This window comes from Podarcis melisellensis (assembly GCF_964234715.1).
Source record: "Podarcis melisellensis genome assembly, chromosome: 5".
Taxonomy (NCBI): Eukaryota; Metazoa; Chordata; class Lepidosauria; order Squamata; family Lacertidae; genus Podarcis; species Podarcis melisellensis.
In genome coordinates, this window is record NC_138537.1 from 47,804,479 (window position 1) to 47,824,699 (window position 20,221).

The 20,221-nt window shown below is 39.1% G+C and overlaps 1 protein-coding gene across 1 annotated transcript in view; it reads left to right on the forward strand.

The window, feature by feature from the left end:
• The first annotated feature begins 311 nt into the window (after positions 1 to 311).
• SMC3 (structural maintenance of chromosomes 3) overlaps positions 312 to 20,221 on the forward strand; it is a 30,619-nt gene continuing 10,709 nt past the window's right edge. Inside the window, exons 1-18 of the mRNA XM_081912044.1 lie at positions 312 to 466; positions 3,980 to 4,055; positions 5,548 to 5,586; positions 6,914 to 6,981; positions 7,478 to 7,549; positions 7,639 to 7,718; positions 9,623 to 9,701; positions 10,489 to 10,606; positions 11,827 to 12,002; positions 12,121 to 12,201; positions 12,866 to 13,030; positions 13,810 to 13,931; positions 14,891 to 15,104; positions 16,781 to 16,884; positions 17,933 to 18,032; positions 18,509 to 18,669; positions 18,930 to 19,071; positions 19,715 to 19,865. Coding sequence (XP_081768170.1) covers positions 452 to 466; positions 3,980 to 4,055; positions 5,548 to 5,586; positions 6,914 to 6,981; positions 7,478 to 7,549; positions 7,639 to 7,718; positions 9,623 to 9,701; positions 10,489 to 10,606; positions 11,827 to 12,002; positions 12,121 to 12,201; positions 12,866 to 13,030; positions 13,810 to 13,931; positions 14,891 to 15,104; positions 16,781 to 16,884; positions 17,933 to 18,032; positions 18,509 to 18,669; positions 18,930 to 19,071; positions 19,715 to 19,865 — 1,963 coding nt within the window. The 5' untranslated portion in view covers positions 312 to 451. The remainder of the gene's footprint in view (positions 467 to 3,979; positions 4,056 to 5,547; positions 5,587 to 6,913; positions 6,982 to 7,477; positions 7,550 to 7,638; positions 7,719 to 9,622; positions 9,702 to 10,488; positions 10,607 to 11,826; positions 12,003 to 12,120; positions 12,202 to 12,865; positions 13,031 to 13,809; positions 13,932 to 14,890; positions 15,105 to 16,780; positions 16,885 to 17,932; positions 18,033 to 18,508; positions 18,670 to 18,929; positions 19,072 to 19,714; positions 19,866 to 20,221) is intronic.

Sequence of the window (20,221 nt, forward strand, 5' to 3'; positions counted from 1 at the left end):
GATTTGGCACTCGCAGAACGACCCCCGCCCCGCCTTCACTACAATGACGAGCGCCCTCTAGCTAGCGCTCCCTCTTCGCTCCAGTGGCCCTCCTGTTTGGCGCTCTCCTCCCGTTCCCATTGGCTGTCCTCGCCTTGGCGCCCAACACAAGTTCATGTCGGGCTGAACCAATTCCTACGAGCTGGGGGGAGGAAACGCTTTATTAGCTGGCGGGCCTACTTCACCGAGTCCTGAATGCGACGCGAAAACCGCAGATAGAACAGCGCCTTCAAGACGTGGGAAGGGACGGGCGCCTTCCGCTGCCTCTTCGTGCTTTCCTTTCCCAACCCTCCTATTTCCAGAGACTAAGTGGTGCGTTCCGCGGCGAACGGGATCCGGGAGGCTTCGCCGCCATTTTGTCCGTGGTTTGTGAGCGGGGCGGGCTCAGGGCTGAGGAGAGGCCGCCGCCAGCATGTATATCAAACAGGTAAACGGAGTGATGGGGCCTCTTTTTTGTGATGAGGTGGCTCCGCTGTCGCAGGGGAGGGCGGCTTCATTAAAGTATCTGAGGGGGGAAGGCGACGCTGGCTATGATATTTCGCTGGGGGGGGGGAAGAGATCTGGTTTGGGGAGGGAGAAGAGGGGCTTCGGCGGCTTTTTGCTCGGGAGGTTTTTTTCTCCTCACAGGATGATTCCGTAGATGGAGGGAGGGGGGCGACCGAGGCTGTCATCTCCGAAAGGGCCTTTCTGGCGGATCCCACTTTCGAATGAGGGGGGGGGTCCTCTTTCTCAGACTGGAGGGGGAGGAGGTGGTTTCGCCCATGGCCTGCGTATTGCAGTGCATGGCGGGGAGAGATGTAAACACTGGGAAGTTCTGGGGCCCATCTGGAGCGGACGTTCAGAATACCATATTGGTAGCGGTGTGTCATTGCAGGGGTAGATTTTCCTCTTGAGAATCCGGAAGGATCCAGTTAAAAGGCAGGATTATGTGAATGCTAGAAAATAGTTTGTTTTTTTTTAAAGTATGTATTCCCTTCTCAGGCCTCTGAGTTTGTTAAAGGAAGCCCCCTGCCTTGTGCTTAAAAGCTATGGTCTCACCAACATTCGTAGGTGAGGGGGGCAAACCTGGATTGCAACACATCAGATTGCAGGTGGGCTTGCATGGTTGGACAGTTCCCCCTCCACCATAGAAGAAAGGCCCCATGCACGTAGTTGTGCATCTGTCTCAGGGAGAGTTCGCCTTTGGCGGTGAAGTCAAACCATTGGAAGGTTGCAGCACCTGCTGTGGCTGTAGAGACCAATAGGGGAGAGACATGTTTTGTTGCAGCTAGGGCAGATGAAGGCATCCGGTTTTAGTGCTGCAGATGCACTGTGGCATTTCTTCTCTTGGTGCTGTCATTCCTCCTATGGTTATTGCTGTGGATGCACAACCAGACTGTCTTGTCTCCAGGCACTGCAGTTGTCTGCAAAGGACATCCCACATGGTGGGGTTGATGTTGCCAGCCTTCATGTCATGTTTGCAGACGCAGACATCACAAGAGCTGGTCTGCCAATCAGCTGATGCTGGAAGCCAGCTACCCGTAGAGCACATCCTTGGGGATCCTGCCATCTTCCATTCTGTGGACATGACCAAGCCAACATAGATGTTGCTGAGACAAAGTTCAAATGTGCTGGGAATGTGGGCTTGGGAGAGCACATTGAAACTGCCCTGCCATGTGATACCCAAAATCCTCCTAATGCAGCACATGTGGAAGGCATTGAGGCATTGCTCCTGACAGTTGTACATAGGACAGCTCTCTGCCTGCCTATTGTGAAAAGCTGCATCTCCCAAGGACACTTTGAGGTTCTGATTTGCATTCTCCTTGGCGCTAAGAGAGATAAAAACGTAATAATCTCTAACTGGTTTAGAAACCTAGCCAAAGCTCAACTTTTAACTTTACCTTCAGCCCACTCTTCAGTTTATCAGCTAAACATTGCAACTGAAACTTGAAACTTACACTTAACTTAAGCTGAAAGCTAAACCTGCAATATTGAATTTAAAGATGACCTCCCCACTTTCTCAATCTGCACTATGTGGAACTACTGTTGTGAACTGTGGGCTTTTGTTTTTTTGTTTTTGCATTTTATTTACCCTTGATTTATTCTAGCTAGGTGTTCATGGTTTCTTTCAAACCACAAGGTTTGAAACACAACACAATGCTAGCACATCAAGAAAAAGCAGGGGAAGCTTATTCATGTTCAACCATAGTTCAAAACAAAATAGGGTTTAACATCATGTACAAGTGTGGCCATTTGGAAGGTAACATGCATCACTGTCAAAAACCAGCACAAAAAGAGATTCAAGTTCAGCTTACAACTCTTTGTCTAAATTTCAAAGGACATGGACATTTTATACCCTATTGTGCAGTTTCTTCAGATTTCTTATCTGTATTTGAACTGTATTTTGAATATTAAGTTCTCTGGATGCTATCCACAGATCTTCTTTCCTATATATGGGTTCCTTTTCTCCCCACTAGCCCTGGAAAATTTTCATTTTTTTTAATGAACAGACAGTTTATACAGGCAGTGTCTTTTCCCATCATGAAAGCCATTCATACATACCTTTCCTGTGTGGATTTGCTTCATTGTTTTCCACTGTTTGGGGAGGCATGGCCTGTCTACAAAGTTTGTGTTGTATGGGGTTTTCAAGGTTTAGCATGATTTTGTTGGTGTCATATGTCGACTTTCAGATAGATCAAAAGATGTCTGTACAGGCTGAAACATTTCCTACACTCCAGACATTTATATTGTTTTTCTCTTGTGCAAGCTGCAATGAGTCCTGAGGTGTGTGCTCAGACTGATACATTTACCACACTCGAAGGCACTTGTTAGGTTTTTCTCTAGTATGCACTCTTCAATGACTAGCAAGGAGGGATATGTAAGATAAATATTTCCCACACTGTAGGCATATGCACTCTTTTTGTCCAGAGTGGGTTGCCTGGTGACTTTCAAGATGAAACCCCTGAGTATGTCATTTCCCACAATCTGGATGTTCATAAGGTTTCTCTCCTGTGTGGACTTGTGCATTCTTAGGTGTGAGTCCTGAGTGAGGTATTTCACACACTTCAAACATTGATAGGCTTTCTCTTCTGTGCGGATTCTCTTAAGTGCTGCAAAATTTGGCTGACAAGCAAAACTTTCCCCCACATTCCAAGCACTGATAAGGCTTCGCTCCTGTGTGGCTTCTTTGCAGGCTGAACTCATGTACTTAAATTACTGAGTTACGGGTGATATCTTTTTTGAAATTATTTTATTAGCAGAGTTGCAAACATTATATACCGGTATATGATGCTAGCTGTTTAGTAATTAGTGGTATTGTTTCATGTTTACATGTCACACTGGTAAGATCTGGCTTTTTAAAGAGGTAATTGATTTAATATGATTAGGCTAAATGTAAAAAAGTAAAAGCTATTGTTAAATTTGTGTCTTAATCACCTATAGAATTTGAAGAGCCAAAAGTGAGAGGGCCGGTGCAATGTAAAGGGTATGATTTGATGCAGCAAAACCAGGTTTTATTTTCTGCATATCTTTGATGAGTTGTTGATTTGAGGCAACTTATAGGATTGTAATAATTAGGAACTGTATAAATTAATATTATTAATAATTAATATTAACAAAGTTTTCTCTATGGTATACAAAGTTTGTAAAAAAAAAACCCCAAAAAACCTGGAGAGATGATAATAGACAATGTCTATTTTTTAGGGCATTGAATGTTGTTGCTGCTGCTGCTGTTGTTCCAGCTGCTCATCCATTAATGCTTCCTAGTGACTATATAGTCCTTCCCCAAGTATGCTTCCTGCTAATTCTCAAGTAACTTGTAGTTTAGAAAGTACAACAATGAATATTGTACCTTTGAAAAATATTACTCTCTTTTAAAACGTGTAGTTATAAAAGCTGCAGGTGATAGCAGATAATGATGGTATTGTTGGCCACTTTAAAAACTTGCACTTGTTTATTTCAGGTGATCATCCAGGGGTTCCGAAGCTACCGAGATCAGACTATAGTAGATCCCTTCAGTTCAAAGCATAATGTCATTGGTAAGTTTTTCTAGGACAATGACTATAATATTAAATATGTATCGTTTAAGTGAGCCTCTTCATGGAGGTGATAGAAATATTATTTGTTCATAGTGAGGTGGTTGCTATTCCTTGAGTGTTTATATAGTTTTTCCCTGAAGGGCTTGAAGGTTTCTGCATTGCCCTGTAAGTTTCAAAAGGGGATTTCTTCTAATAAACACAGGTTTCTTCACAAATACTGTTGCAAGGAAAATAGAACCTTTTCACAGCATAGCCTAGAAAGAGATAACATTTCTTCTTACCTCTTTATCTGTCGGTTAGTAGTTCAGAATGTTCTTGTATCTTGACCAGAATTTATGCCATGCTGAGAGACAAAAATACCACATAGTTAAGAAAGCAATCCAGAACTGTATCGAAAGGTTATTCACCAGTGATGAAATGAGGAGACCATATTCAAGTACTAGTTTTCCAATGGATGTTACTGGGAGATCCCATTAGGAGTCATTGTTTCTCACGTTGTTGTGCTAGTAAAATGTAAGTGAGTGGGAGAAGACTATATTAGTATAAACTCTTAGGAAGAAAGTGTGATAGAATCTTAACAAAATAAAAATCCATTTCAAACTTGAAAACCATCCATTCATATGGCCAAGTCAGGGAATAGTTCTCTTCTGGGGACTGGAGAGGGAAGATGTCCCTATAATAGCTTATTCTAGTTCAGTTCTTTTCCATTCATCCACAAGCAGGGCTGTAGCCTTCCCACATGATACCCTCTGTCATGGCCAGAATCCCAAACTGCAGTGGAAGCTCACACAAAAATTTTGTTAGTGTATGACCTAGGAAGGACAGGTTATTTCTTTAAAAGAATTTCTCCCCAGGAGAACATTACAAGATATGATTACCAGTACAATGATTACCTATTCTCCTGTATAATCTAAAGACACTAGTGGGGAGGTACATGCATTTCAAAGTAAGGGGACTGCTGAAAAGAATTTGGTGACAAGTAGTCAAACTCTTGAAAGTTAGAGAATGTCATCATATAGATTGTTTTTATTGAAAATTGGCTGGTTTTCATAAGCCATAATAACTATTAGGATTATTTTATAGTCATAGTTCACCTTTCTTTTCTATCAGAAAAGGTGGCTAAGAAAAGAAATATAAAAAACAATTATAAAAATAGACAAATGAATTGGTCTCCTCCTTCTCGCTCTCCCATACAGAGTGACTGGCTGTTGCTGGCATTCAAATGAGAAGGGGCAATTATACAGGAGAAACATATGTTAAAGAGTCTTTCTCACTCTGCAGAGCTGCAGAGTTGATAACACACAATGGAGTCCCATAGGGATGGGTCAGGGGGCAGTTCGGCCAACCTTATAATTTATTTTCATTGATCTTCCACTCTTTACATACATTTGTCAATCTGTTTCATAGCTAGTTTAATCCTCAATTTAGAAACATTTAGTTACTGAAAATACACAATTTAACCTGACCCTTATGTGTAACTTTTTCTTTTTAGTGGGCAGAAATGGTTCTGGAAAAAGCAACTTTTTCTATGGTAAGTGAAATCTTATGTATAATAATCTAAAATGTCTTCTCCAACTCCTTCCATATCCCTATGTGCCTTGCCTGAGAAGCATCAATTCTTCGGCGATCAGCCTTCTTTATGGTCCAGCTCTCACTTCCATACATCACTACTGGGAAAACCATGGCTTTAACTATACGGACCTCTGTTGGCAAGGTGATGTCTCTGCTTTTTAAGATGCTGTCTTGCTGTCTAGGTTTGCCATCGCCTTTCTCCCAAGGAGCAGGTGTCTGTTAATTTCGTGGCTGCTGTCACCATCTGCAGTGATCATGGAGCCCAAGAAAGTAAAATCTCTCACTGCCTCCATTTCTTCCCCTTCTATTTGCCAGGAGGTGTTGGGCCCAGTGGCCATGATCTTCGTTTTTTTGATGTTGAGCTTCAGACCATATTTTGCGTTCTCCTCTTTCACCCTCAATAAAAGGTTCTTTAATTCCTCCTCACTTTCTGCCATCAAGGTTGTATCATCTGCATATCTGAGGTTGTTGATATTTCTTCCGGCGATCTTAATTTCAGCTTGGGATTCATCCAGCCCAGCCTTTCGCATGATGAATTCTGCATATCAGTTAAATAAGCAGGGAGACAATATACAGCCTTGCCGTACTCCTTTCCCAATTTTGAACCAATCAGTTGTTCCATATCCAGTTCTAACTGTAGCTTCTTGTCCCACATAGAGATTTCTCAGGAGACAGATGAGGTGATCAGGCACTCCCATTTCCTTAAGAACTTGGCATAGTTTGCTGTGGTTGACACAGTCAAAGGCTTTTGCATAATCAATGAAGCAGAAGTAGATGTCTTTCTGGAACTCTCTAGCTTTCTCCATAATCCAGCGCATGTTTGCAATTTGGTCTCTGGTTCCTCTGCCTCTTCTAAATCCAGCTTGCACTTCTGGGAGTTCTCGGTCCACATACTGCTTAAGCCTGCCTTGTAGAATTTTAAGCATAAACTTGCTAGCGTGTGAAATGAGTGCAATTGTGTGGTAGTTTGAGCATTCTTTGGCACTGCCCTTCTTTGGGATTGGGATGTAGACTGATCTTCTCCAATCCTCTGGCCACTGCTGAGTTTTCCAAATTTGCTGGCATATTGAGTGCAGCACCTTAACAGCATCATCTTTTAAAATTTTAAATAGTTCAGCTGGAATATCATCACTTCCACTGGCCTTGTTATTAGCAGTGCTTTCTAAGGCCCATTTGACTTTGAGGGTTATTTATAAGAGATTCATAAAAACTGTTGATTGATACTTTTGAATACTTCTGAACAGAATCCTAAAAATTAACTTTTTACTTTATTTTCTTCATTATAGCAATTCAGTTTGTTCTCAGTGATGAATTCAGTCATCTTCGTCCTGAGCAAAGGTTGGCTTTGTTGCATGTAAGTGAAGATAACAGTTACACGTGAGCATGCTATTGTTGTAAAATACTTAGCTGGAATGATGGTGCATGTTACTTGCATTTGTTGAAATGATAAGTAGGCGATGCTATTATTTATACTTTGGGGGTTTAACTTTGATCAGCTGTCGTGGGCACTCTTTGAGGGGAAAGATGGAATAAAAATCCCTCAATAAACAGGCATTCCACTGTTTGGAAAAGGTTTACTTGCTTAGAGATGCAGATGTACACTTAGAATAAGAGGCCTTGAACATGCTCAGACAGATTTTTTTTCTGAGAATCTGAAGTTAGCTTAGTTTCATACTTAAATTCATTAATGGTTTCCCACCAAAAGGCTTCATTAGAGCAGTCTAATTTAGAAAACAAATGAAAAAAAGTTTTTACAAAGCTATTAAATCACTGAAAAATGGGCATGGCATGGGGAAGATTGTAATACAAAGTACACACTTTAAAATGTGGATTAATATGATCTTTCTTAGGAAGGCACAGGTCCTCGTGTTATTTCTGCTTTTGTGGAAATCATCTTTGACAACTCGGACAACAGGTTACCAGTAAGTTAAAAATAGTGTACATCAGCTTGTTTTCTTTAGTTTATATTAAGAGGCATAGTTTGCAATATCTACCCTTCTGTTTTATTAAGATTGATAAAGAAGAAGTATCTCTTCGCAGAGTCATTGGCGCTAAAAAGGACCAGTATTTCCTAGACAAGAAAATGGTGACGTAAGCGCAGCTCCTTTTTTCTTTAAAACCAAATCTGGATTAAATGTACACCATAACAGATTTTTTTTTGGGGGGGGGGAATGTTTTATTGTTAAACTTGACAATCATTTTAAAAATCATGTATGTAAGTCAACTAGAGACGTTTTATATTTATTTGACAAATGAATAGGAGGAATCCAGGATGAATGACAAGTATGCGATGCTTGCTTGCTCATAGCTGGGTCCTCTTCTGATGCCTGCAAGTTCATTTTGGAACCTAGAAAATCTCAGTCTTCAGTTTTTCTGAAAAACAGTTTTGATTACTGTTTCAGTCTTCATGTTTGTTTGTGGGCGAAGGGGCTTGAAACATTGTAGGTGGAATTCAGCGGTGTGCTCTTCCAATCTTTGTGTCTCTCCAAGACGTTGCAGAAAGTTGCACCTTGCCTGCACACCCGCCACTTGCTGTTCTGGGGGGTGTTATTCCATATTGGGGAGAGAGGTTTGGAATAGACAGTCCAACTCTGGCATTTGCACCAAGCACAGTAAAGCTTTGTTAGATTTGTATCTGCCCTCATCCACCTTTAAACAAACACTCCACGTGGAAGTACGCATTAGAATAAATCACAGGCATTTATTTTTGCAAATAAGTGAATGTGTAACTCACAGAGTTTCCAGCAAACAAGTATTCATCTTCTGGCAGTAAAATAAAGAAAAAAAAAGGTTCCAAATTGCTACCTTGCATTTGGCAAGACACAAACTATTTAAAGGAAAAGTTATTGGTTTGCTTACAAAAAGGATCCTGCAGTCTTTGGGTTAGCAAATATGTCCCACAGAGGACCTTATGATCTTCAAACAAAAACATCTTGGAGGTCCTGGGCCACAGAGACGTTAGGCTGGCCTCAACCAGAGCCAGGGCTTTTTCGGCTGTGACTCCGATCTGGTGGAACGCTCTGTCACAAGAGACTAGGGCCCTGCAGGACTTGACATTTTCTGCAGGGCCTGCAAGACAGAGCTGTTCCACCAGGCCTTTGGCCAGGGCACAGCCTGACCCCCTCCTTTGGCAAGCCTTACAGAACTCTAGCCCAATGGTTGCCATTAATCTGATTTGAATTCATTTTATAATGAAATGATTTTAGAATGTATCATTTTAATGTTGTTAGCCGCTCTGAGTGGGCAGGATACGAATAAAATTTTATTATTAATATTATTAAATGCATGTGCTAAAGAGTACATGCCATGTGCTAGGAAGTACATACCAGGGATTCAGTTCTGAGTGATCATGAGTTTTGCACTGCTAGTCAGCTTTCCCAGCTTGCCTGGAACAGTTTCTTGAAAATGATCCCAAGGCAGGTGTTTTAAATAATTGGTTTAACTTCATGCTGGAGTCTTTTGCATTAAAAAAGAATTGTCTTCACCTATGATGGTCATGTCTGAAAGTTAATGCCTATTGGAAACAGTAAGAGAAAGAATACGGAAGGTCAGGGCACCAAGTATTTCATACTCCTGTTGGAGGTATTCATTTGTCTAAATAAGAATCCATGCAAACCTAAACAGCACCTAAGTTGGTGCTCCCAACAAGTATATCACCTAAATTGGTGATATACTTATTGGCAGCAGCAAAATTAAACCTAGAATATATTTGAAGGACAAGGAAGAGCTTGTGCCAATGAATTGCAAAAGTTTGGTGCCAAGAATTGGGAAAAGGGGGGTAATGATATTTCAGTAGCAAGTATTCTGTCATCTGTGTTCCACCTGTTACTTCCCGTATAGAAGGAGGACTGAGCAGCAAGCACTTAAATGAAACAGAAGAAATTTTCATGTCTGAGTCTAATGGAAGCAGGCCAATTGTTATTTTTGTCCTGTATTATTTAGCTCATTCTAAACTGATCCACTGAAAGCTTTACTGTTTGAAAACTTGCTTCCAGGAAAAATGATGTGATGAACCTTCTTGAAAGTGCTGGATTTTCTCGCAGCAATCCCTACTATATTGTCAAGCAAGGAAAGGTATGATGATTACTGTCCTTTGAACAAAGAACAATAGTAACTTTAATGCGAAGAATAAGTAGTTCTCAAATAAGTAGGCATATTATTTTACATTCTATTTTAATTGATGTATATTTCCTTAATCATTGGATGTGTTCATAATAATTTGAAAAATCCCATGATATGTGACTGTAGCTGTCTGGTTAGCATGCTTCAATTCTTGTGGTATTCCTTCTGTCAGTTACGTTTTTATGGTGGAGTATAGCAGTAGCATAATGATAGTGACAATTTAAACTGAATATTTAAGCAGTAATAAATTAATTATACCAAATTATTTTTTCCTAAAGAGAAAATTGCATATAACTTTGTATGCTCAGTTTTAGTCATATAGATGGGTTGAGTTTTCACCAAACATTTGTTAACACTAGTTACAAAATGCACAAGTCTTTTCTTGACTCTAGCACAGGGGTAGTCAACCTTTTTGTACCTACCACCCACTAATGCATCTTTCTTGATGGTAAAATTTCCTTACCGCCCATCAGTCCTTGGTGGAAGGAGGATTCAGCTTGTGCTGTAGAATCCCCTATCTCCTTTCTAGAATCCTGAAACACCCTGCTCTAGCACATAAATGCTTAGTATAGTGTTGACAGGGACATCTGCTCATCATTGCTAATGCTGCTGCGGCAGAGATTTTGTTGCAAGAATTTTTTGTCTAAAAAAGCATTTATGAAAAACTTTATAGTTGTTGCTTTTTCAAACTGTCCAAAATGTTACATTATGCTTACTCTTTTTTTCTTCTTTTTTTTAGATCAACCAGATGGCCACAGCTCCTGACTCTCAGAGATTAAAACTGTTAAGAGAAGTAGCTGGCACTAGGGTATATGATGAACGTAAAGAAGAGAGTATCTCCTTAATGAAAGAAACAGGTAAAAATTATCATTCAGTAGCATTTCAAAATATTTTCATGTCATGTTACTTTGATATATTTAGTGTATTTTCTGGCTTGCTGAGAATGCACTGAAACAGTGGATATGAAACAAGGAGCTAAGACACAATCTGGAAATGATTGTTATGGTGTAGAATTCTATGATGCATCCATTATGGTCCAACTGCATATCTGCATGTTTCTACCAGGGTTGTGCATATTTAACCCCATAAAGCAGGGGGAAGGAAGCCTGGGCCCAGGGGCCAAATACAGCCTATCAGGCCTCTGAGGAACCTTTTGAGGCTAACACCCCGTCTCCTCAGGCCACACACCCCACCAGCTCTACTGTATGCCCACCTTGAATGTTTTTGCTTACCTGAAGTGTGACCTTGAACTCTGAGAATGACTCTTGCTTGTCCAGATGGAGGAGAAAGGAGTGTGTTTGTAAAACTAGCATAGCTGTCAACTTTTCCCTTTTCTTGCGAGGAATCCTATTCGGAATAAGGGAATTTCCCTTTAAAAAAGGGAAACGTTGACAGCTATGAACTAGTGTACTGTAAAATGGTAAAATTCACAGTCATTGCTCCACCCACTTTCCCCTCTTGGCTCTCCCACCACTAGCATGTAGCCCCCAGATTGTTGTCCAGAAGGGTTCGTGGTCCTTGGCTAGAAAAAGGATGACCTGCCATAAATCAGTCATGTTGATTCGTTGTTCAAGGTGCATGTGACTTGGCTAAATCCAGCTACTCTCCCAAAGAGCTTACTGGAGTTATTGGTGATTTTTCCTGAGAGAGCAGTGTACTGAATCAGACTGGGAACTGCACATTTATCCCTAGTTGCGGTGTAGCTGTTTGCTACCTGCCTTCATGTTATGAGGAGTCTCTTTCAATTAATCCCTTTATTTTTCCTTTAAATTAAATCATTAATGATGCTGTATGTGGTGAACTCTGCTTTATCATTTGGTTATTTTGAACAATAGAAAATATGAATCATTGATTTTGAGATTTAATACAAATAATGAAATCATAGGCAACTTTTTATCATAACCATTGAGAATACAAGCTATTATGCTTAGTGGATTTCCCCCAGATAGGACATGTTGTTTAAAAGAGCATTTCTGCCATGTAATTGGTTTTGTTGTTCTGTTTAATGACAGATTCCTGATACTTATTGTCTGCACTAACTTAGTCTTATAAACTCTTTCTTAAATCATTTTTAAAGAGGGGAAAAGGGAGAAAATAAATGAGCTGTTGAAATATATAGAAGAGCGATTACATACTTTGGAAGAGGAGAAAGAAGAGCTTGCTCAATATCAAAAGTGGGATAAAATGAGAAGAGCACTGGAGTACACCATTTATAATCAGGAACTTAATGAAACCAGGGCTAAACTTGATGAGGTAAGCTGTTTTAAAACTATTTATTATTCTTTTCGTTGCCAGCGTTTGTTTTTCAACATATGTTTTAAAAAAATATAGTTATGTTGTGCATGTTAACCCACAACGGATGTTTTTTCAGCTTTCTGCCAAAAGGGAAACAAGTGGAGAAAAATCAAGGCAATTAAGAGATGCACAGCAGGATGCTCGAGATAAAATGGAGGTGAGGTCTTCATTGTTCTGATCAGAACTGTTCTGATCTAAATAACTGTTTTTAAACAAATATTATTTTTTATTTGTGTAGCCAAAGCCATTACAAAAAACAAACTGCATAAATACCTTTAATGTGAAAAACAGAATAAAAAAATTACACAGTTTAAATAATTATTAAAACAAGGCATTCTGTCAGATAAGAGTTTGCTCCCCTGAAGAATTTAACTTTTCATCTCCACAAACTTTTCTCCTTAAAATTGCCGTTCTAAAGGCAGAACAGGTCATTTTTTCAGAAGTGTAGGAGGACCTGCTCACTTATAAAAATTAATCAAATGCTCAGTAGATCTCTCAACTGGGAGATTTAAATCTTTGCACAAGACTGCTCTTAAGTCCTCATAGATTGGGCACATGAGTCAGTAGTTGCTTCTGTTTTACAGTTGCCTTAATCCATAGTAACAAGCAACAGAGACACTGGATGGGGTGTGAAAAAGACAGAATTGCATGTTTTCATCCATATGATGCATTGTTGATAGAGAGTGCATTTGGTGACATGTCACACTATATGTGCATCACCCTGGCTAGACCTATCATTATGTAATGAGAATTGTTTTAGTTTTAAAATTATGTAACCTGTTGTACTTTTCCAATCTTCTGTTGATGTGTTGTGTTTGTAGGAAATTGAACGGCAGGTCCGAGAACTTAAAACCAAGATTTCGGCTATGAAGGAAGAAAAGGAGCAGCTAAGTGCCGAAAGACAGGAACAGATTAAACAGAGGACCAAACTAGAGCTTAAAACGAAAGACTTGCAAGATGAGCTGGCTGGAAATAGTGAACAACGGGTAAGGGCTGGAGGCTAGTTGTAGTACATGTCAAGGTGTATTTTATTTTGTCTTTTGGGACTCTCTCATTAGAATGTAAAAACTGCAGGACAAATAATTCTTCGGTTTTATAAAAGGACAGTTGGGTACGATGACAGTTGTTATCTGTTATCTGGTTATCTAGACTGCTATAGTGAAAAAAGAGCACCTGTTTTTCTAATTAAAACACAGCAAGGTTATTCTTTTTCTCTATTTGGATCAAAACTGGTTTGGGGGGCGGTAACACATTAAAGTACAATATTTCATAAGAAACAACAGAGTAGATATGGATTATGGCTAACTTTGTTTATATACCACTTTCCAAGCCAGTGCTGGGTGTACCGTGGATGCAGAGTAAACAGAAGTCTGTACATAGTCTACGGTTGGTACATATTGAGAAAATCTATAAGAGCAGCCAATTTCAGATTTGAACTATATCAAGCTTTCGTGCTGTCTGTATAAATTCCTTATTGAAGTTCTTATTTAATAGCATTCCACAAGAAGATCTTGTTCACAGATTACTGTTCTTGTTAAAGGCAGTAGTCTATGATAGCTTATTGCTAAGTAGCTCTATTAAAATTGGGGAAGTTAAGGTTTGGTAAGTTGGTAAGTAGCTCTATTAAGCTGTAAACTGGACCAAAGCTTTTCTGAACATATAATTTCTATTGCTTCTATAGTTACTGATTTTTTCACACCCAAAAGCATTCTGATAAACCACTTCCCTTACTTATTGTTCACCTTCATATTGTCTGTTTTTCCAGAAAAGACTCTTGAAAGAGAGGCAGAAACTTCTTGAGAAAATTGAAGAAAAACAGAAAGAGCTAGCAGAAACAGAACCAAAGTTCAATAGTGTAAAAGAAAAAGAGGAACGAGGAATTGCCAGGTCTGTGTGCTGATTAGCAGTGGTATGAAAGGGAAATATTTAGCATGTGCAATGAGGAATACTTCTGCATATACAAGCTCTTCTTTTGTGAAGGAATTGGAAAGGTTCTAGTATAGATCATGCGATGAGCAAGACAATAATTTGGAATACATTTGGCATGGTTAACTTGGTTAGAGCATGGTGCTGATAATGCCAGGTTTGCAGGTTCAATCCCCATAAGGGACAGCTGCATATTCCAGCATTGCTGGGGTTTGACTATATGATTCTCAGGGTCCCTTCCAACTATATGATTCTATGATCTCTGAACTTCCCTGTAAGAGAGAGAAGACATACTAGTAGAATGGATGGAGCTGTCCTCTGTAAGAGGTAGTGGCACAGGATTGAGAAGAAGAGTTTAGTGTTTTCCTTCTGCCACTTGAAAACAAAATGTTTTTTGTCAACAGAGAGAGGCTTGGGATGTTTTTGTTTGAAAGTGCTGACCAATCTGAGCCTAACAGTGCAGTCCTAGAGATGTCTGTTCAGAAGTAAATCCTATTGCATTCCCGAGTAAATGTGTTTATGGTTGGAGTTAGAGAGCTTGATAAAATTCCAAAATAATAATAATGGGTATTTGAGCAAAACACAGAATAAAATAAAGGAAATAGTATATATCTTATCTCACTATCAAAAAAATTTCAAAGCTTCCCCCCCCCTTTCTCTCTGCTTTTTGAGACCTGTTGAAATAGAAGATGATTGAGTAGAAAGTGATAAAACAAGTTTAAAAGAGAAGCAATTGTTAAATAACAAAATTGAAAGAAAAGAACACAAGTGTTTCTTGAAATGACTTCTTTCAGTTCTCTGTTACAGTTTAATTCAAATTTGATGTGTCATGTTAAATATGAAGAATATGCTTCTCTGTTAGGTTTATAGCATTATAATTTTATTTCAAAAGGTTTCAGTTATGTTTTCTCTTCCAACAGACTGGCACAGGCCACCCAGGAAAGAACAGATCTTTATGCAAAGCAAGGTCGAGGAAGTCAGTTTACATCAAAAGAAGAGAGAGATAAATGGATTAAAAAAGAACTGAAATCCTTAGATCAAGCCATCAATGACAAGAAACGGCAGATTGCTGCTATACATAAAGATTTAGAAGACACGGAGGCTAACAAAGAGAAGAATCTGGAGCAGTATAGTGTAAGGATTTGAGTTTGGTGGTACAGAAATATTTGAATCACGGTAAATTATAAGTACTGTATATAATCAGGGTTTCTGTATGTTGGGTGTGGCTTCATACACGTTGGGTTGCGTTCACCACCATGCAGGCACAGTGAAAATTCCTTGCCCCCTCCCTCCCATAAATACTCTTGAGATTCAGGGAACCCTTGAGAAACATCTGGAATGTGAGAAGGAGGCATTAAGAGTCGCTCTTGTGGTGTCACCCTACAAAGGAGGGTGGAATAAAAACACTGACCCTTCAGCCAAAATAAGACAAACTCAGCTCATGGAAAGAGTTTGTATTTCTTGCTGCAGCATAAATCTAGAGGCCCCAGTAGATATCTCCAAAAAGCTGGGACCCCAAACAAAGGGTGCAGAAAACTTTAATAATATTATAGAAAAGAGTGCATTTATGACAGAAGCTTAAGCCATCCTAATTGGCTATCTCTTCCCATGCTCAAGACATGCTCCTACGTACTGTGCAATACCATAGTTCTAAGCAAAGAAAATAAATTTACTATTGACTCATACAAATGTTGCATTCTATGCTGCCAGCCTTTCTGCTGTCTGTTACATGAAGCCCAATCTGGGTAAGAAGAATGTACTGCTTCTCTTCTTAGAAGATCTACCAAGGTTAGCTTGCTTTTCTCTGCTTTGGAAGCCGATAAGAGAGACACTGCTTGTTAGCAAAAAGACAAAAATGCAGCTTCTGTTCACAGATGGGGGTTGCAGGGAAAATTAGCAAGCTGTCCAAGCTTCAAGGCCAAGGCAGCACTGAATTCCTTGCAAAATAAGCAGGCAGGAGAGAGATGGCTATATTTCCAGTACATTTCCAATACAGGACAGTTGTGGTTGTGGCTGTGATAACGTGTTTAAGCAGCCTCAGCACTTAGCAAGCTGAGGTCACTTGTGTACAGTTTCAGAGATGTGTTCTGTGACAGAGAGTGTGAGCATAGGTGTGCTTGCTATGGGTTCTGACATACGTCCTAGGCCATAACATCCATCTGGGTCCCTAGGAATCGGAGGGGAGGAGGCATACCATTGGTGACTAATCAAAGGCATCTCAAAAAAAGAGACCTTTGACACAATCTGGTCTCCCTTTTTCTCTTTTATTGAAGAAGAGCAGCATAGTTTAATGCCACCACCATCACAGAGCTGTCTGTGGAGGGGATATGTTGATAGAAAATGTATTGTAACTTTCGAATACATTTGGGGGGAGGGGTGAGTGGTGAGGAGGAGGAAGAAGAAATGGCAAATTCTCCTTGTGTGAGCTACCTGTTGGATGTAACCCATTATCTTGAAAGTTCCATGATTTTGTTTTTAAAAACTGGAGGTGTAATTATGGTATAATTAAGTAAGCTACAAGTTCAACTCTATATTTTGTCATCCTGTTTTCTGAATATTTTTAGAAGACATGCAGTGTGAGTTTGGAACTCTACTGGCCAATCCTGCCTCATGTAAACTACCAACCCCTTAACCTGGTCTCTCATGTTTCCATGCATAGGACATGTTGAATGGGGGGGGGCGCATAATAAATAAATAGGATCTTTTATTTTATTCTGAACATAATTCTGCTGCTTAAGGGAACAAAATGTATTGGAGTCAATTAAAATCATGAGATGCTGAATTTTAAAATATCTCTTTTTATGCATTAGAAACTGGATCAGGATCTTAATGAAGTGAAAGCTCGTGTTGAAGAACTGGACAGAAAATACTATGAAGTGAAGAACAAAAAAGATGAACTACAGAGTGAGAGAAAGTTAGTATTTTTTTTAAAGAGTTGAGCTAACCTATGTTGTGTGAATATGTACAGTGATGTATATAAATATTGATTACTCAGACTTTAATAAATACGGTTTCATTGTTTAACTATTATCAGTATAGGGTACAATCTATTGGGGGCCCTCACACTCAGGATAGGGCTTTTGTTCCAATAGAGATGTTTGTAATAAAAAAGGAGGAAACACTGTTGTTACTGATGACTCCTTCAGTACCCGTTCCACCTTTGACATTGTTCTCTCAACTTTCTGGAGCTGGTTTTAGCAGGTTACTGGGAGTTGCAGAAGGGAAAAGGGACTGAAAAAAATCACTCATCCTCTAATGTTAGTGCACACAACTTATGAATTAGTATAGGCACTGTTATACTCCAGCCCATGGAGTTGACTCATAAAATCTGTGTTGAGATAGAAAACAATTATGGAGTGGAATATAGCTTCCTGGGAATCTGAGCTTTCATATTTTCCAGAGATTATAGCCATGATAGTTCTGGAGAAATGTTTGAGAATGTGTAAGCACTGTTTTACTATCAGAGGGAACCTCATTCATGGATTCTAGCAATTAGGGCCTGGTTTTTAATTCTGTTTAATTCCAGGTTCCTACATATGATGATGTTCTCCAACTTTCCCTTGCACTTCTTTTAGTACTCCAGCTATTTCAAGAATATTCTAAATTTTCCAAAATGTGAAACCTGGAGGCAGGGGGCTTGCATGAAGTACTGTCTATCTAATTTTTTGTTCTCCAATCTTGGTGGCAATGATTTTTGCTGTGTTAGAAAAAAGGAGTGATATTTTAAGAGATATATGGCATATTGTCTCTTCTTGTTAGGGATAATAAATCAGTTTGAGGAGCTATACACTGTAGAAGAGATTTAACAAAAGAGTTAATAGCGTTAAAAAAATGCTCGCGGAAAGCTTTAAATTAGGACAAGGTTATTATAGACCTTGTAATACCACTACCCTGATCTGGTATTTTATTCTGTTTTTCCTTGAAGATACATTTTGTAATATGGAAGTGTACTATTTTTTCAGTTACTTGTGGAGAGAAGAGAATGCAGAACAGCAAGCTCTTGCTGCAAAACGGGAGGACTTGGAAAAGAAACAGCAGCTTCTTAGAGCAGCAACAGGAAAGGTGAGAGGCATAGCATGCTGTCATAATTATGATAGAGATTTTCAGTAACTAATATAGTTCTTCTTCCTTCTGAAGAAGTTTGTGGGGAATGGTCAGGCCAAAAGTAAAAATCAAAACTGTCTAAAGACAAATTCATTTGTATTAAAACAAGTATTTATGACTTACCAAGTCACAAATACATACCAAACTGTGCTTTTTTAAATTAGCTTCTGTGGTCACCAGTCACTTGCTTAAGTGCATACAGTTGCCCTATACTTAAACTTCAGTAACTGTGTTTATTAACTTGTCTGAACAAATAATGGATTCAGTGCTGTGTGCATTATAATGATCATTGCATAACTTTGTCCTGTTGGTATAAAACTGATGATAACTAAAAGTGGAGGAAATCCTTAAAGAGAGAGAGAGAAATAGTGATGGGGTTTACCCTATTTCCACAAAGTATAGGAAGCTCAAGTAATTCTGCTTTATTATGACAGGCTATTCTAAATGGCATTGACAGCATAAACAAAGTCTTGGAGCATTTCCGTCGCAAAGGCATTAACCAACATGTTCAGAATGGCTATCATGGAATAGTAATGAATAACTTTGAGTGTGAGCCTGCTTTCTACACCTGTGTTGAAGTTACTGCAGGAAACAGGTATAGTTCTGATTACTAGGCTTTTTTCCTGTAGAAATGTTCATTGTGAACATATTAACTTTAAACCATTGTCTGCTAGCACTTAAAATGGTGAATTGGGCTTTTTTCTAATAAATATTAGTGCATAAAACTTTTTGATTCCATAGGATTTTTTTCTTGGTAGTGTTTGATGGCATGTAGGAGGGGAGACAATGCAGTTTTAATTTAAGATAAAACATTCATTCATTCATTCAACTTCGTTCTCTCTCTTTTCATGTTAGGCTTTTTTATCATATTGTAGATTCGGATGAAGTTAGTACTAAGATATTAATGGAGTTCAATAAAATGAATCTGCCTGGAGAAGTAACTTTTCTGCCTCTGAACAAGCTGGATGTTAGAGATACTGCATACCCTGAAACCAATGTGAGTCTGTCGTCATCATTTTCTTTAAATAGCAAATTGTCCTGCTAGGCCTACATACTTGTAATCGTTTCAGTGCTATTCTGGCCACAAATACAGTGGTACCTTACGTACTTAATTTGTTCCGGAGGTCCGAACTTAACCTGAAACTGTTCTTAACCTTAAGCACCACTTTAGCTAATGGGGCCTCCTGCTGCTGCCGCGCCGCCAAAGCCTGATTTCTGTTCTTATCCTGAAGCACTATTTCTGGCTTAGTGGAGTGTATAACCTGAATCGTATGTAGCCCGAGGTACCACTGTAAAATGATAGCAAAGGTGGATGCAACCTGTATTTCATATGTCCCTGCATGTTGCTGTTCTAAATGTCTGTTAGCGAGGTTATTTTCCTTTAATTTAAGGGAATCCTTGTGTGATTTACTTACATTCTAGATTATTATAGTCTCAAAATGTTTATTCGGCTTTACGCCCATCATGAAACACAACACAACAAACAAATCAAATAAAACAGCGGACTCGTACATAGTCTACATTTCAATTATTTGTATTTTTGGTACCAGGTTGGCTTTTTTATATTATACATTTTGTACCTGAAAATAAATGCAGTACTCTTGTACTTCTTTTTCACTGTTTAATATTCTTGCTTTCAGGATGCTATTCCTATGATCAGTAAACTAAGATACAATCCAAGATTTGATAAAGCCTTCAAGCATGTTTTTGGAAAGACTCTTATTTGTCGTAGTATGGAAGTGTCTACCCAGCTGGCCAGAGCTTTTACTATGGATTGTATTACTCTGGAAGGTATGACTTAGGTTCAATTTTATTTGCAAAGGAAAGGGATTTCACAGTTTACTTGGCTATTTGTCAGCTATTCAACAAAGCATATATAATTCATTGTGTTCTGATAAGCTGAATTTGTTGTGTACTAGTTCTCTCCCAAACACTGTTATTGCTTGATTCTAAGAATAACTTAGGTAGAGCTGTAAATGTTTTTCATTAAGTGTTAATAATAATTTTAAAGTAGCAGAAGTGGAATCTCCAGCCCATAGGCCTAACTAGTTCTTCTAGGCCTTTCGATTTGGCCAGCAGGGCCATTTCAACCAAGTCACACTCACCTTCCCTACATCAGATTAGCATCTATTCTTCACAAATATATT